This window comes from Hemitrygon akajei, chromosome 2 (genome assembly GCF_048418815.1).
Source record: "Hemitrygon akajei chromosome 2, sHemAka1.3, whole genome shotgun sequence".
Lineage (NCBI taxonomy): Eukaryota > Metazoa > Chordata > Chondrichthyes > Myliobatiformes > Dasyatidae > Hemitrygon > Hemitrygon akajei.
Genome location: NC_133125.1, coordinates 145,508,655 through 145,526,532, shown reverse-complemented (window position 1 = coordinate 145,526,532; position 17,878 = coordinate 145,508,655). Strand labels below are relative to the sequence as shown.

Here is a 17,878-nt window from a genome sequence, read left to right as displayed (position 1 = left end):
CACATCGTGAATGGGCAGCATAGTGGTTAGCATAATGCTTTACAGCCCCGACTGTAAGATAGAAGTTCAATTCCCATCGCTGTCTGTAAGGAGTTTGCATGATTCCACCCCGCCCCCGTGACCTTGTGGGTTTCCTCTGGGTGCTTTGGTTTCCTCCCATATTCCAAAGATATACAGTTAGGTGTAGTGAGTTGTGGGCATGCACTGGAACATGGCAACACTTGCAAACTGCCCAGTGCAATCCTCACCGACTTGATTTTATGTAAATAACACATTTCACTGTATGTACAAAGGTAACATGCATGGAAGAGCAGGTTTCAGCTGCCAGGTGTGTTCTGAATCCATCCCGTCTAGCACAACTATAGTACCACACAGCATGGAGTGCACTCTCTGTTCACAAATACGATTTTGTTTTCTCACGAACTTTGCACTAACCACTTTTACCCAAGCTGTCATGGGCAGATTTATCTGCTGCGGGCAGATGGCCAAAGATTAGGTCAAGCAGAATTACACTTCATGACCTCAATACCTGCCACAGGACTTGGGTGGTAGTTATACCCAGAACTATTTATCTAGCTGGGTTGTTATCAAGTGACTCTTGATAAAACTGCTACGTTTACTGCACGTTGTTCATGGAGGTCATAGTTGATAATAATTACAATGAAGTTTCCATGTCTGGCCAGACATCATGATATTTCATCAGTCAGTATGATAGCAACTAGAACTACATCTTTTCATTGCACACCATTCTTCAGGGTGAAGGAGTGATTTGTTTGCATTTCTTTCTATGTGAATTTACTGATTCAGTACTTACGTTGTGGCTTCCTCTACACCAGGGGTTCCCAATCTTTTTTATACCATGGATCCCTACCATTAACAGAGGGGTATGTGGACCCCAGGTTGGGAACCCCTGCTCTACACTGAAGAAACCAATCTCAGATAACTACTTTTAAGAATACCTCGATCAAGTACATGGCTGGGGGTGGGGGGGGGGGGAGGGGGAAGAAACAACTTTCAGCCACAACACCCCCCACCCCATCTTCCATCTCACTCCCTCTATGACTTCCATCTTCGACTGCCTACATTGGTCCAACAATGCCCAACATTAATATGAAAGCTTGCTAGAGTGGCCACGTTTGAAAGGGAGTTTATTTCAAAGAAAAAACAATTTAAAAAATGTTTCAGAACTATGTCCCCTAAACACTTTGTATTCCAAGGTGTGGTTTATGATGCAGCTGATTTACCCATCTGTTTCAGATCGGCATCACGAGTATCAGTAACGTGCCAAATTCTGTACTTCTCATGTTTCTGTCTGGATGACACAAAGTAAATTTCATATTGTCAGTTACCTTGTTTTTCTGGCGTTCTGTCGGTGTTTTCTTGTTAAACCAAGGCTCATCTCTCATGGAATCACTCTGCCATACATACTTCAAGACTGTAGTTATCAAAGCTTTACTGATCAAAATGCACAGGTATACAACCAGGAATGCATTCATTGATCTGTTAAGAAAAGCAGAAATCATGCAGAACATGTGTCAATTAGAATCATAGCCACTAAGTGAGCAGATACACAACCCACGTCACAATTACGACCTCAGGGGCGTAGCTATTTTGGCACCTCATTGGCTTACTTTCAAACTCTGCCTACAAAGTAATACAAATCCTTTTATCCCCTCCACTCCAATGTGACTGACAGTGTAGCAAAGATATTTAGCACAAACAACTGGGAATATGGTAACTCATCGGTGAATTAATTACTGGTCTCTTAAGAATTCTTTCATCACTGTTTGACTGTTACATCAGTCAATCTACTTGCCAATTTTCTCTTTCAAGCTCTTTCAATATCAGTCACAGAAGTAGGCAAAATGGCCCACCACGGCCATGCTGATCAGAGGGACCCGTCTGCATTAATTCCATCTTTCAGAACTGGACTTGGGTAGTTAAAGTGTTCCCCTTAATCTTAAGTTCTGCAATTGACTATACAACTCGAAAAGGCTCAAGCAGCTTTAGATTCCTTCTGTTCTCACCAAAGCCTAACCACCCTAACGCTACCCCACTCCGCTTACAACTCTCCTTTTTATCGGCTGAAATAAGACTCACTCCCAAAGAGACTTGCAGTTTTCAAATGGCTCCAGCCCAGCTAGATATCGGTCTCTCACTCACTACTTCAAACACCAGGATCCCATATCCCTTTTTAACCATGTTAGCTACCTGTGCCAGCACTTAAGGAACTTTGAACTTGCACACCAAGATCCACCTGGCCCTCAGTACTCATTAAGACTTTACCATTCATGGTGTACCTCCTTGCTTCATTAGTAATCCCAAAATGGTCCTAACAAACAGGGCTAAGGAACTGCAGCTGTAGCTGGATGGCCATCAGCTCATGAGAGTGCAGTGACAGACAGGGGCAACAGGGAGGTAGTCACACCCAAGCTGGAGGAGGCAGGTAGCTGAGTGACTGTCAGGAGACGGAACGAAAGGGAGTAACAGACAGAGTGCCCCTGTAGCTGGTCCCCACAATAGGAGATATGCCACTACGGATATTGTTCTATGAAGAACAATCTACCACGGGAAAACACAGCAGCCTCAGTTCTCTGGCACTGTGGGCCAGAAGGGAAGGAGGATAGAAGGGGAGAGTGGTGATAGGAGATACAACAGTCATGGGAACAGACAGGAGGTTTTGTGGGTGTGAAAGAGACTCCTGGATGGCATGTCGTCCCCCAGACGCCAGGATTGTCTCGGATCAGTCCACAGCATTCTTAACAATGAGAGTGAGCAGCCAGAAGTTATGGCACACATCGTACCAGTGCTGTAGGTAGGAAAAGGGATGCAGCCCTGAAGAGAGTATACAGGGAGTTAGGTAGGAAGCTGAAAAATCAGGACCTCCAGGGTAGTAAATCTCTGGATTACTGCCTGTGCCACGCACCATCGAGGGCAAGAATATGAATGATAAGGCAGTTGAATGTGTAGCTGAAGAATCGATGAACAGCCTGGTTCAGAGACACCCTAGGTCAGCGGGTCCTAGCCATTTGTAATGCCGTTAGCCGACAGGGTCTGTGGACCCCAGGTTAGGAACCCATGCCCCAGACGGAGACAAAGACAGGAGTTAGTGGTTAAGGAACCGAATCAATGCAGAAGACTAAAAGCAATACTTCGGTCTTCCCAATATTTAATCGCCGAGGTCTAATGCATTCTCACTGAAATTACTGATATCAATCAATAGCAAAAACCAAAAGGACCACTTTATACTACCAGGAATACATTTTCAGAGCAAGCTTGCAGATGTATTAGTCACAATATTCTAGCTTCAACTGCTAATGTAAGGGAGCTCACTTTTCTACAGCAGAACGCTTCTGTGATTTGGATTGATAATTCAGTGCCATCTTGGTTTCCATGCCCGTGTATATTGCCACACCTGAAATACAAGCAAAGTATAATGGAGCAAAACAAACTATATGAAATAATACACAAATATCAATGCTTTCTGATGCTTCCAGCAACTATTCTCCAGATTTTCAACAATGGAGCACAATTCAATTACTTATAATTAATTCTCTAAAGTCCCACATCTAAGCAGTTTCAAATCCAGTTTGAGGAATTACCAAAGAAGCTACCAAACAGTTGTGCAAGTTAAATAATTAAATGTTGTTGCTAGTTAATCCTCTGGATCGATGGGAAATAGCAAATTTAAATTTCTTAATAAAAATAAGGATTTTATTGTTACTACAATATTTTGGCAGTACAACTGCAAATAAAATGTCTACCTCATGTAGCATCACAAAGTGAGGCAGTCAAAAGCATTTAAACAATTAGTAACCAGCTTAACTAGATTGAAACATTTTCAATAAGTCAAATTAAAGAACTCACAAGTCAGGCCTTCTGGCTCTTGCCCACTGCTAGCAGGTTCTTGAAACAACCAAAAACATCTGAATACCTCAAACTATTTTTTTCCTGCCCCTCCCCTCAATCCTGTAAAGTTTATGTTTAAGTTCAGGTAAACTTGTTTGTCTTCTGACGAGGGGTCTCAGCCCGAAACTTCGACAGTGCTTCTCCCTATAGATGCTGCCTGGCCTGCTGTGTTCCACCAGCATTTTGTGTGGGTTGTTGTTTGAATTTCCAGCATCTGCAGATTTCCTCGTGTTTGTCTTCTTGTCAGTTACTGTGCTGCTGCAAAAAGCTAAAGGTATTATGCCTATGAAAGCAAAGTTGAACTTGATTGAAGGCTAGAGATCCTAACATTACGAATGCTTATACTATTTCTGCTTCAGTGAACATATTCCTAAATAGGAGGTATTCAGACCATTTACAGGAGTTAGGAGGACTGTTCTATCCAAGGGAGTAGACACACCTGACCTAAACATTATAAAATGACAAGCACTAAGTGAATAGAAAAATAAAACTGCATGCCACCATGAATGCCACTAACATACACTAACATACATAAAACGTTAGAAGGCTTTGTTACCAAAAACTGATTGTGTATTTTTTAATGTTGCTCCTCTCAGCAGCACATTCTCCGATCCCAAAGGCCTGTCGAAAGATTAAAAGTTTTTAGAAAAAGTAAAGATATGAAAGGAAGTTGCAATGTTTAGGTGACTTTAAATTGTTTTGCAAATGGAGGCTAGGTATGTTCCTCAGCCAAGGCAAGATTTACAAACAAATACAGATGTCTTCCCTCACATAATAAGTAAAACTATATGGGTCACATTATTTAAGCAGAGGATGCCTTAAAGCAAATGAAGCAATGTGAAGTTAAGACATAGTTTGGGGTGGGTGGGCACAGTTTGGGAAATATTAAAGAGGAACAACATGACCATGCAATGAATCATAATCCAACACCAGGTAAATGCATCACCAAGGTAGAAAAATCTAAAAGGAACTGCTACCAGTACTGCAAAACTATTCCCATTTTTCAAGCTCAATTTTTCCCAAAATACTGGGCAGGATTGTGAGCAGCTGGTAGAGCTGCTGCCTCATCGCTAAAACAGCACATGTTCCATCACAACCTCTGCTCATGTTCATGTGGAGTCTGTGATGGTGTGGGTTTGCCAAAGTGTTCCGGTTTCCTAGCACATTGTTAAAAAAAAAGTCCAAGAATCAATAGGACAAGTTTCCATGTTGTGGGACTCAATCTAAAACTTAGGAAATGAAGATTAGGACAAGATATTGACTATGTATTAAAGGAGATTAAAGAAAATTCTACTTACCTTGCAATTGGCCCCTCTGACTCATGGTAAATATTGATTCGACCAACAAAACTACAAGTGGAAAAAAAAATCATTGCAAACAATGCTGTTAGTGGGGTTTGTGGAAATCAGAATACAAGTTTAGAGACTACCAAACCACCCCCTCCATGTCAAGAGGGTAGAAATCACAGTTTCATCCTTCTGCATTGATTAATTGAACTGATCCCCGCATTTCGAATAGGTATGATTGATTGTCTGAGAGGGAACGGTGGGTGTTAGAGGTGAGAGCAGAGCTGGAATGGTTGAGGGAAATGTTAAACAGGATAGAGGAATGGCACGATCATGCAATGAATCACATTATCCAATACCAGGTAAATGCATCACCGAGGTAGGAAAACCTAAAAAGAACTGCTACCAATACTGGGAAACTATTCCCATTTCTCAGGCTCAGAATATGCCACTATTAGTAGCAGAGCTGAAAAGTTAGAGATTTAACAATGGATAATTATTTTGATAAACATGTTTTTTTAGTTGAGTTATTCACATTAAATGGATTACTCTTTCACAGGTATAAATGTGCACAAAATAAACTTAGTATAGTAAAAATACTATTCAGGCTCCTTCCACCAGCATTGAGGGTTTAAACTGATTTAACATGGGATTTGATAAATGCATTTATTGAATTACAATTGGATTTTGTTGTTGAGTAACAAATGCCTTTTTTGGTTGTCTGCCAACGACTAGTGGTGTTCCACAGGGGTCGGTGTTGGGTCTGCTATTTCTCACGTTAATGATCCAGATGACAGAATTGATGGCTTTGTGGCTACATTTGCAGAAGATTACAAAGACAGTTAGAGGAGTAGGTAGTTTTTAGGAAGTAGAGTCTGGAGGGGACTTGGACAGATTAGGAGAATGAGCTAAGAAGTGGCTGATGGACTCTCATGTTTGGAAGCACTTTGGTAGAAGGAATAAAGGCATAGAGCATTTCCTAAATGGGCAAAAAGTTCAAAAATCAGAGGTGCAAGGGGGCTTTAGAGTCCCAGTACAGGATAACCTGCAATAAGGAAGGCAAATGCCTTGAAAGGACTAGAATACAAAATGATGCAATGCTGAAGCTTTATAAGGTGCTAGTCAGACCACATTTGGAGCTTAAGCACACTATTCGTAGTTCTGAGAGCCACATCCAAGGATGAATGTGTTGGTATCGGAGAGGGCCGGAGAGGTTTACAAGAATGATCCTGGGAATTAAATGGTTAATGTACCAGGAACGTTTGATGGCTCTGAACCTGTACTCACTACAGTTTAGAAGAATGAGGGGGTGGTGTCTCATTGAAATCTGCAGAATATTGAAAGGGCCGGATACAGTGAACTTGCAGAGGACACTTGCAATAGTTAAGAGAGTTTAGGGTCAACTGTTAGGCACCATCTCGGAATAAAAGGATGTCCCTTTAGAACAAAGAAGAGATCCAATTTTTTTTTTAAACAAGACAGTAGTGAATCTGTGGGATTCATTGTTACAAACAGCTGCAGAGACAAAAATCATTGGGCATATTTAAAGCAAAGGTTGATAGGTTCTTAATTAATACGGATGACAAAGACAAGAGAATTGAGTTAAGAAGGAATATAAATCAGCCATGACCAAATGGTGGAGCAGAGCTGATGGGCCGAATGGTCTCAATTTTGCTCCCATGTCTTGTGGTATTATAATGAAGATCCGAATCACACAAGAAAATAATGTAAAATACTTCAAACAGAACAGTTCAGAGAAATCAAGGAAGAATAGTCAATTAGATTGGGTCAAATGTCAAAAGTGAGAGTGAGGAATTAGATTGGCCAGATATTGACAGAGTGGTGAGATGGTACAATATTAATTGGCATCTGGGGACTGGGTGGGTGTGAAATTCAATGGGATGAATCACTAAGGGAGAGTGAGATTTGGCCAGCATGAGAATGAGGGGAAAGCAGGGCATAAATGGGTAGTGAGCATGCGGCAGGTCAGATGTTAGAAGCTGCAGGAGGGAGAAGATTAGGATTAACAGAAAAATGAATAGAAGCAGTAGAGCGCTGGGCTTCTCATGATCTTTTGCAGGGCAGAAAACACAGAAGATTTTTTTTTTAATCTCGGTACAGCTGCCGCTTCACAAAAACAGTGATAATAAACCTGATTTGATTTTCTCAATTCTAAATTCTCTTAATACCCAAAAAGCTATTGATTAGTGAAATGAATACATACAGTGACTGGGCATCTACAGCACACCTGGGAGTGGAACTGTAAAGATACATGACCATCCCACTCCTGAATGACTGGCCCGTTTTGAGACTGTGACACCCATTTCCAGAGCTGCCGTCCACAGGTCCCGCAGTTCAAGTTGAAAATTGGCCTCCACTGCTCTCCATGTAGATTTTACATTCTCCCTGTCACCACTTGGAAGGCCAGGCTGCCCTAGTTTCCTCACACATCTCAAAGATGTACAGTATAGGAGCTCAACTGTAAATGCCCACTATGATGTAGGTGAGCAGCAGAATTTGGGGTGGGAAGGAAGGGAGGGGGTGATGGGAATGTGGGAGAGATAAATGGGATTAAATGTAGGATTAGTGAAAATAGACAATAGGTGCAGGAGTAGGCCATTCAGCCCTTCGAGCCAGCACCACCATTCAATGTGATCATGGCTGATCACATCCACAATCAGTACCCCATTCCTGCCTTCTCCCCATATCCCTTGACTCCGCTATCTTTAAGAGCTCTATCTAATTCTTTCTTGAAAGCATCCAGAGAATTGGCCTCCACTGTCTTCTGAGGCAGAGCATTCCATGGATCCACAACTCTCTGGGTGAAAAAGTTTTTCCCTGAACTCCGTTCTAAATGGCCTACCCCTTATTCTTAAATAGGTGTTCATTGTCAACAAGGCTTGTTTCTCTGCTGGTTGACCAACTCAATGAATCCATCCATAAGACATAGGAGCAGAATTAGGCCATTCAGCCCATCAATTCTGCTCCGCCATTCCATCATGGCTGATCCTGGATCCCACTCAACCCCATACACTTGCCTTCTTGCCATATCCTTCAACTGATCAGGAAACAATCAACTTCTGCCTTAAATATACTCATGGACTTGGCCTCCACTGCAGTCTGTGGCAGAGATTTCCATAGATTTACTACTCTGGCTAAAATTTTACTCCTTACCTTTGCTCTGAAGGATCACCTGTCAATTTTGAGATTGTGCCCTCTAGTTCTGGATACCTCCACCATAGCAAACATCCTCTCCACATCTACCCTATTTAGTCCTTCCAACATTTGTTAGGTTTCAAATAGGTCCCCCCACATTCCTCTAAATTCCAGTGAGTACAGGCCCAAAGCTGCCAATCGCTCCTCATATGTTAACCCCTTCATTTTATCTTGTTAAGCAGCTCCATGTGTGGCAGCTCATCAGATTCCTTCTGAAAATCCAAGTAAATGACATCCACTACTTCTCCTCTGTCCACTGTGCTTGATACGCGCTCAAACAACTCTAACAGATTGTCAGGCAAGATTTCCCTTTACAGAAACTATATTGACTTTGACTTATTTTATGACAAAGTTATTTCCCATGATAGGGGATTCTAGGACAAGAGGGCACATCTTCAGGATTGAAGTATATCCGTTTAGAACTGAGATGTGGAGAAATTAGTTCAGTCAGAGGGTAGTAAATCTGTGGAATTTGTTGCCACGAGCGGTTCTGGAGGCCAAGTCATTGGGCGTATTTAAGGCAGAGATAGATAGGTTCTCGATTAGCCAGGGCATCAAAGGGTATGGGTGAAGGCAGGGGAGTAGGGATGACTGGAAGAATTGGATCAGCCCATGATTGAATGGCAAAGCAGACTCATTGGGCCAAATGGCCTACTTCTGCTCCTATATCTTATTATGTCTTATTAATAGTGTCCAAGTACCTCAAAACCTCATCCTTAATAACAAACTCCAACGCTTTCCCAACCACTGAGGTTAGGTTAACTGGCCTATAATTTCCTTTCTTTTGCCTTCCTCCCTTCATAAAAAGAGTGAAGTGACTACCACCTCACCAGCATCATTTTCCAGTGGTCCAATATCAATTCTCACCTCCCTTTTATATAACTGAAAAAAAATTATTGTATCCTGCTTTATTATAGGTTAGTTTGCCCTCATATTTCATCTTTTTCCTTCTTAGAGCTTTTTAAGAAGCTCTTTTGTTGGATTTTAAAAGCTTCCCAATCATCCACCTTCCCACTCACTTTTGCTATCTTATATGCCTTTTCCTTGGCCTTTGTGCAGCCCTTAACTTCCTTTGTCAGTTATGGCTGCCAACCAGTCATTTGAGAGCTTCCTCCTCTGTAGGACACATCTATCCTGCACCTTGTGAACTACTCCCAGAAACTTCAGGTCTGCCATCATTCTCACCAGTATCGTCCACCAATTGACCTGGGTAAGCTCCTCTCTCATGCCCCTTGTAATTCCCTTTATTCCGTTGTGATACAGATACATGCGAGTTATGCTTCTCCCTCTCACATTGCAGTGCAAATTCAATATTATGATCACTGCCTCCTGAGGGTTCCTTTACATTAAGCTCCCCAAGGTCATGATTAACACACAACACCCAATCTAAGATAGTCTTTCCCCAGGTAGGCTCAAGCACAAGATGCTCGAAAAAGCCATCTCGTCAGCATTCAACAAATTCCCTCTTTTGCGATCCAGCACCAACCTGATTATCCATGTCTTTTAATCTCTCACCAAGAAAATGTTCTGCAATTCTTAAAAACAATGTAGCTGACTTAATTTTTCCATGGTATGCTTCATATCTCAGGTTTTTGCCAATTTTCTTGGGGATTAAGCTGCTGTTACTTTACAGGATGATGAAGTGATGAGTAAATAGGATGCTGAAGGATACAAAGAGTGAGGAATGATTGAAACTGGGTGATATTGACAAGTGCAGAGAGTGAGTAAATGGGAAATTGAAGGATCTAGGGATACAAGAATGTTTGTGATTAGTATGCGTGCATTACTGGAAAAGTACACCAATTGTTAGGAACCACCCACCCTTGCCACCACTGCTGCCCCAAATATACCAGCACTCACTTGTACAGATCAGGTTGGGGCTGCTCACACTCAATTGTGGCATTCAAAGAGTCCAATTCTGCCTCAGTCCGCAAAGACTTCGTTTCTTGAACAGCATGATATGTCTGAAAGAAGAAATGTGAATTTTTAAACATCTGTTCTCACTTGAATTCATCTGAGGCGCAAATAGTATTCAGCACCTTTCTGAATTAGCTGGTGTAGTGGCATCAGCACTGGAGTTCGAGGAGAGGGGTCCCAGGTTCGAATCTGGCTGGCTCCTTGCACGCTTTCCATCCCAGCGGGTTCTAGCAACTTGGCCTTGTGAGAAGACAAAAGGCAAGGTTGCCGCCTGATGCACCACAAGACGTGGAGAGGAATAACAACTTTTCTTAATTTCTCCACAGCACACAAATCACATGAAACATGGGAAAGTAATAATGCACCACAAACTGTGGGGAATATTGATCAGGAGGTGGCCAAACAGCAGCAACTTTCACGTCAAGTTGGACATACCACCTAAAAACATCATTTTCCTGTTCCCCTCCAAGTCTAACACTATCCCCAACTACTTCTGCAACTACTGATGGAGATGTTTGAGCAGACAACCAACAGAATTGGTGTAGGTAGGGCAATAGATGAGGTGTACATGGACTTTCCCCAAGTCCTTCAACAAGGTCCATACAGTCAGCTGGTTCAGAAGATCAAAGCACATGAGATCCAAGCCATGGTGGCAAATTGAATCTGAAATTGGCATGGTATAGGGTAATGGTAAAGGTTTCTTTGTTAAATGGAAGTCAATAACCTGTGGTGTGCCACAGAAATTATTTCTGGGACCTTCATTACTTGTCATAAGTTTAACTGACTTAGATGAGAATGTAGGTGGTCTGATTATCCATGGCCAGTAAGGATGTGAACTTGAATAGGATTCCAGCATTGTGTGTGCGTGAAACTTGAATAGAATCTGCTCCAAATACTACAAGTATGATCATTGTAAAGCCCGTCTTAAAAGGGTCAAGCTCAGCTATGAAGTTTCACAAGTCACATGACCTACAAATATATTTTATATAGAAGTTGTTGAAAATAGGTTAAATAGCAGTGTGCCCAGCTTTACTTTGTATACAATGGGACAAGAGAAACAGGCAAGTGAATTATGTTAAAAGCACAGACTCTCCTTATTGAATGGAAATTACTCAAGTAAGGGCATTCACAGCTAGATGCAGTCATTCAGAATGTACCTTTGTACTTGATTCTCCATCCAAGCTTGCTGTAGTGACAAAACATGTCCCATTGTCGCTACTTGACGATAAGAAGACCATGTCACAGGGGAAAGTTTCATTCTCTTTGGTCATCACAATGTCACCGACCTGCAGGTAGATTGAAACCTTTATGAAAAGAGTGACAGATTCTTCTCACCACCTTTCACATGTCCTTGACTCACACTTCTTCATGATCCAAATACTCTTCTCCCTCAGTTCAACACCTCAGCTGTAATCCTCATCCCAATCTCAGTCCCTCTACTGTGCCTTAGCCTTACACTTCAACTCTAACCCACACCAACTCAAACCCCACCCAACTCTGAGGGAGAGCCCTACCAATCCCCTCTCAGTTCCACCTCGTCCACACTCTGAACCTGCCTCTTCTCCCATGTTGATCGAGAGATTTCTACCATTTCCATACCTGCAGTTTGCTGCTCTGTGTTTGAACCAGCTTTCCGGCCTGGATGATGTGAACAGGACATTTATTCACTGCATTATCTGCTTTATGCCGAAGCCAATCTTCATAACCCTGTCAAGGGAGAATAAATGCATTTGATTGGAAGCAAACTTTACTGTCTCCAATCGCTCCAAGTGGAATCCCGATTATAAAATTGATGACAAAGTCAGAATGCATGTGGCAATGAATTCACAGCTGCCCTGCTTCCAGTTCTTCACACTTTACTTCATAGTTAATATTTACTGAACATTTCAATCTTCATGTCCTCTGCAACTAATTCCAAAGGAAACAAAGACATTGATGCAGAACCTAAATGGTATGATTTCAAATACAGCCAACTATCAAGACCAAATAGTTTTGCACCGAGGCAAATCAAAGCTATTCCAAAACACCATGGCAAGGCAGCAAAGGTCAATGGCAACCCATCGCCCCAAATGAACCCCAGGATCTGACTGCTCTTCAGGAAACCCATTGCCACCATCTTCAATGATGCTCAGAGCCTTTGTGCCTGATGAGCGGAACCACAAACCATAAACAGCACAGTCAAGCTGTCAATGCATTCTCATGGGAAATGATGTTTCATTACATGAGTTTCCACCTGCAAACCACCAGAAGCAACACCATGGGACACCTTTTATTAAATTAAAAGAATATAATGCTTGACACAATTGCGGAAATATGTCAAGAGATATTGGAAAAATTTGTCTTGTCCTCTCATTTTACAAAAGTAGCATGGACAAGGAAACTCTGTAGTACTATTATTCTGTAACCATAGAGGTGGCAATACATCTCCTCAGGCTGCTACAAAGAAACAGGACAACAATTTCAGCCCTTGGAGTTTGTTCCATTGGAGGAAAAGTCAGGTCAGCACTGAGCACATCTTGCCATTCAATTAGATCTTGATGATCTGTAACTCAACTCCACTGATGAGCCTCGATTCGATAAACATTCATAAAATTTACCCAACTGACAATAATCACAGTATTAAAAACACACTCGTACCCAGTGTGACCCCACTCTCAGACCACAACCACCCTGCTCCCCATTCCTAGTTCAACTATCATTTCAAAGTAAACATTGCCCTTACTCCGTTTCAATGTTAATCCCCCCTGCTTGTGATTTGCCTCCAAGTCAAATAACAGGGGTGAACTGGGGAATTGTAGGAACAGATTATTGTCCACAGCCCACCTGTTTGATTGCTGTCACAGTGATGACAAAGAACAATGGAAGTCCACTTGTTACCGGACTGGTTGGAGTATCAATGATTAACTGAAAATAAAAGCAAGGTTTTAATCCAATGTAGAAAAAAGTTGAATTCTAAAGATTTATGGTCACTTGTTAATTGTAGAGGAAAATATACAAAACTCCACTGGAACATGAAATAAGAAACATTTTCTCCTGTATTCATACATACTCTTAAGTGTTAACATATTACTTAGCCTCCCAATCACCTGCTCTACCTGCACATTGGCCAGAGAAACACATCAACACCATCTAATCGCTTGTCAATTAAAGAGTTACTTCCCATGCACATCTTGGTTTTACCCTACTGGAAATAATGTTGGCCCAACACTCTTCTTGCAGCTTAACAAGCTTTTATTGTCTGTTTCCCAGTTTTGACAAAGGGCTTTGACCAAGAGCATCTTTGACCAAAGAGTTTGACCAAGGGCTTTGACCAAGCCTGACCCGCCAAGTAACTATAACATTCTGTTTTTGTGTCAGATTTCCAGCATCTGCAGGTTTCCTTTTCAGTTTCCAAGCCTCAGCCCAGGATTTAATGCTATTTACCTGGTCAGCCACAGATAAAAATAACATTCTCTTTGACTTTGTGTGTATTAAAACACATTTCTTTTCTACCCCATACATTTCTTTAAATGTCAATCATAATAGGCACCGCATCTTCCAAATCAATCCTTTGCCTTCAGTTTCCTTCATTTATATTAAGGGCCATTTCACAGTGAACACCACCACTTCCAAAATCATTGTAATCTTCTTTAGTAGGGTCACCTTTTCTTAAAAGACTTTTGACAAATGTATCATGAATTAAAAATGAAAATAAACTTCAGATGCTGTAATTTTCATATAAAAATAGAAATTACTTTAAAACACATACCAAGTCAGGTAAAATCTGTGCCAGATCGTCAATTAACCTTTACTTATTGCACAATATCTGATCCAAAACAACATTTTCCCTTCAATAATTCCACAACATATTGATCTAGAAAAGCAACTTGTATACAAGTCAATCACTTTAAGGCAACTATTCTTTCTTCAGTCAGAGGTAGGTTTAAGTTTCCAATCCCACGTATCTCTAAATTTACCAACTTGTGCCAACTCAATATTACAACCACTATTTGCTAGCCATATACAAAAAAAAGTTTTCTTCCTTTGACCATTTTAGCTCGACCCAAATTCCCAGTTCTTCATGAGAATCTGTCAAGCCAACACCACTGTTGGACTGATTTCCTCCATTCCCAAGTACTAAGCCAGCCACTCTTCACTTCCTTCTATAGTTGTTTATAACAAATTCTATTACATTGCAGCCCTAAAGGCAACAGTACTCCTGTTTACTTCCATTTATGCGATTTGTAAGTGTTCTCACAGAATATGAAAAGTCAAATGCACTTAATTTTTATTTTATCATTTTTCCTGCAGAATATGACCAATCTACAACCACTCTTTGCCTTCAGTGGGCAACCCAGTTCTGGATCCACAAAACAAGGTCCCCTTGGATCCCATGCCTCCTTACTTTCTCAATAAGCCTTGCTTGGGGTACCTTATCAAATGCCTTGCTGAAATCGATATACACTACATCTACTGCTCGACCTTTATCAATGTATTCAGCCACATCCTCAAAACTCAGTCAGGCTTGTAAGGCATGACCTGCCTTTGACAAAGCCATGCTGACTATTCTTAATCATAGTATGCCTCTCCAAATGTTCATAAATCCTGCCTCTCAGGATCTTCTCCATAAACTTCCCAACCACTGAAGTAAGTCTCACTGGTCTATAGTTTCCTGGGCTATCTCTACTCTCTTTCTTGAATAAGGGAGCAACATCTACAACCCTCCAATACTCTGGAACTTCTCCCATCCCCACTGATGATGCAAAGATCATTGCCAGAAGCTCTGCAATCTCCTCCCTTGCCTCCCACAGTAGCCTGGGATACATCTCATCCGGTCCCGGAAGCTTATCCAACTTGATGCTTTCCAAAACCTCCAGCACATCCCCTTTCTTAACGTCTATATGCACAAGCTTTTCAATCGGCTGCAAATCATCCATACAATCACCAAGATCCTTCTTCATAGTGATACTGAAATATCTGCCATCTCCTCCAATTCCATACACATTTTCCCACTGTCACACTTGATTGGTCCTATTTTCTTTGCTGCTACTGTCATCTACACATTTATTACTTTCCCAACGTCCCTTTCCCATTTTTCCTCCTCTCTCCCCCTCACCTCCTTCCCCAGATTTCCCACAAAGTTTCCATCCCCTGCCAAGCAAATTTAAACCCTCTTCAATATACAAAATAACTTGCATTGTGCTGAGAAGTCGGAGACATTAGATTTTGAATGAATGATACATACCTGCACAAGAAATATGATTAGAAAATAAAAGTTCGCAATTCTTCTGAACTGTTCAAATAAGTTTTTGGGAATGAAGTTCCAGAAGGTGTACTGTTTAGATAAGGAAAGAAAAAGTGAAAACAGAATAAAAAAATTACAATAGCATGCATAGAAAAATCAAATATGATTTAAACATTTTTTCCAATTCAAATCCAATTTCTTCTCATTGGACACAAGTTCTAAAACATTTTCTTGCAGCATGATGAACTTCCAAAGAAAACATTAGGAAAGAGAATTATCTGTAGGATTAAACATCTATAAAGTTAACACAAGTTTTATTTTCCCAATACACTCTACCCGATCTGCTGGACATTTCCAACATTCCCCTTTTGGATTCAAGTTCCAGCAACAGTTTAGATCTGCATATCATAGCTTGAACACACTTTGTTTTTGCACTTCAAACCTTCCTTATTAATCTGCTAACTAGGTGGCTCAGTAAAGACTGGGATAACCATGCTATTGCCTAAACAGATATTCCATTTGACCTATCCATTCATCAACCACAAATGCAAAATGAGTATTTTTGAACTTATCTTTCCCAGCTCTGACGAAAGGTCTTCCATCTAAAAAGATTTTGCTCTCCACAATGCTGCCTGATTTGCTGAGCATGTCCAACATTTTCTGCTTTTATTTCAAGTAGAGTTTTGAGCAAATACATAGTGATGGATGTAATGCTTTTGTCTATTTGACACCGCAGACCAATATGATGGGCACACCAACCCAAGGATGCATCATGTGATGATCAAGAGCAAAATGTGGTGCAGGTATTTCAAAGGGCAGGGACAAAGGTTATAATAGACTGGATGTGGATACCCATTTCAATTCAACTTCCCACCCCATATATGACTGTCTTTGGCCTCCCCTACTAAAATAATGAGACCAAACTCAGGCTGGAGGAGCAACACCTCAGTCTATCTGGGTAGCCTCTAAGCTGACTGATGAACATCAACTTCAGATTACTTATCCCGCCCCTTGATTTCCATTCCCATTCAGAGTACCCTCTCACCCCTTCTACTCACCAGCCCATCACCTCCTCAGTTCCCCCTCTTCCTTCCCTTCCTTTGTCCATCATTCTCTCCTATTAGATTCCTTCTTTTTCAGACCTTCACCTCTTCCACTTATCACCCCCCATTTTCTTACTTCATACCCCCTCTTCCACCTATCACCTGCCAGCTTGTACTCCTTACCCTCTACCCACTTTCTCACTCTGGCCCTTTCCATCCCTGTCCCAGGGGGTGGGGTTTCAGCCTAAAACAATAACTATGTATTCTCCTCTATCGATGCTGCCTGACTTGCTGAGTTCCTCCAGTGCTTTGTGTGTTGAAGATATCCAGCATCTGCAGAACCACACGTTCAAGACTGCAACTTCTTCCCCGTGGAAGGAAATGAGGCTGACAAGGTATGCAAAGATTAGAAGGTTTTAATATTGAGCAGTGAGGAACCATTTCTCTCAGCAGAGAACGTTAATGAGGTGACACCAGAGAATGCACGTGCTGGAAACTGGAGCGCCAGACAAGCTGGAGGAGCTCACTGGGTTGAGCGGCACCTGTGGGACGATAGGATGTAATGGTTTGGGGCAAAACCCTGCATCCGTACCAATATGGGTTTTGAATGGAAACATCGACAAGTTCCTTTACTCACACAGATGCTACCTGACTGTGAAGTGGGTGCAATTAGAGATTGGCTCGTATGAGGCCATAGTTGGGAGCTAAACATCAGAGGATGTACTTTATATCGAAAAGACAGGTAGGAAAGCATAGTGGTGGTGTGGCTCTGTTGGTAAGAGATGGAATTACATCCTTAGAAAGAGGTGACATAGGGTCAGAGAATGTTGAATATTTGTGGGTGGAGATAAGAAACTGCAAGGGTAGAAGAAAATATGGGAATTATATATAGGCCTCCAAATAGTGGCTAAGATGTGGGGTTGAGGTTACAAAGGGAGCTGGAAAGGCCATGTAATAAGGGTAATGACACAATTGTAATGGGGGGACTTCAATATGCAAGGGGAATGGGAAAATCAGGTCGGTGTCAGATTGCAAGAGAGGAGATTTGTTGAATGCCTAACAAGATGGCTTTTTAGAGCAGCTTGCGCTTGAGCCTACTTGGGAAAAAGCCACCTTCAATTGGGTGTTGTGTAATAACCCAGATCTTATTTGGGAGCTTAATGTAAAAAACACTCTAAGGCGGCAGTGGTCATAATATGATTGAATTCATACTACAGTTTCAAAGGGAGAAGCACAACTCACAGCTATCAGTATTGTAACTGAAGGAAATTACAGAGGCATGA

The 17,878-nt window shown here is 41.5% G+C and overlaps 1 protein-coding gene across 5 annotated transcripts in view; it reads right to left on the bottom strand.

Moving 5' to 3' along the window:
- The window catches only part of atp11a (ATPase phospholipid transporting 11A), a 150,665-nt gene that overhangs the window by 88,384 nt on the left and 44,403 nt on the right, over window positions 1–17,878 (bottom strand). For all 5 annotated transcript variants that reach the window (XM_073029233.1, XM_073029239.1, XM_073029223.1 and 2 more), the window contains exons 3-11: window positions 15,553–15,642; window positions 13,152–13,232; window positions 11,934–12,035; window positions 11,486–11,620; window positions 10,272–10,375; window positions 5,208–5,258; window positions 4,466–4,530; window positions 3,334–3,415; window positions 1,350–1,500 (exon numbers count right to left, since the gene is read on the bottom strand). In XM_073029233.1, the coding sequence (XP_072885334.1) occupies window positions 1,350–1,500; window positions 3,334–3,415; window positions 4,466–4,530; window positions 5,208–5,258; window positions 10,272–10,375; window positions 11,486–11,620; window positions 11,934–12,035; window positions 13,152–13,232; window positions 15,553–15,642 (861 nt within the window). The remainder of the gene's footprint in view (window positions 1–1,349; window positions 1,501–3,333; window positions 3,416–4,465; window positions 4,531–5,207; window positions 5,259–10,271; window positions 10,376–11,485; window positions 11,621–11,933; window positions 12,036–13,151; window positions 13,233–15,552; window positions 15,643–17,878) is intronic.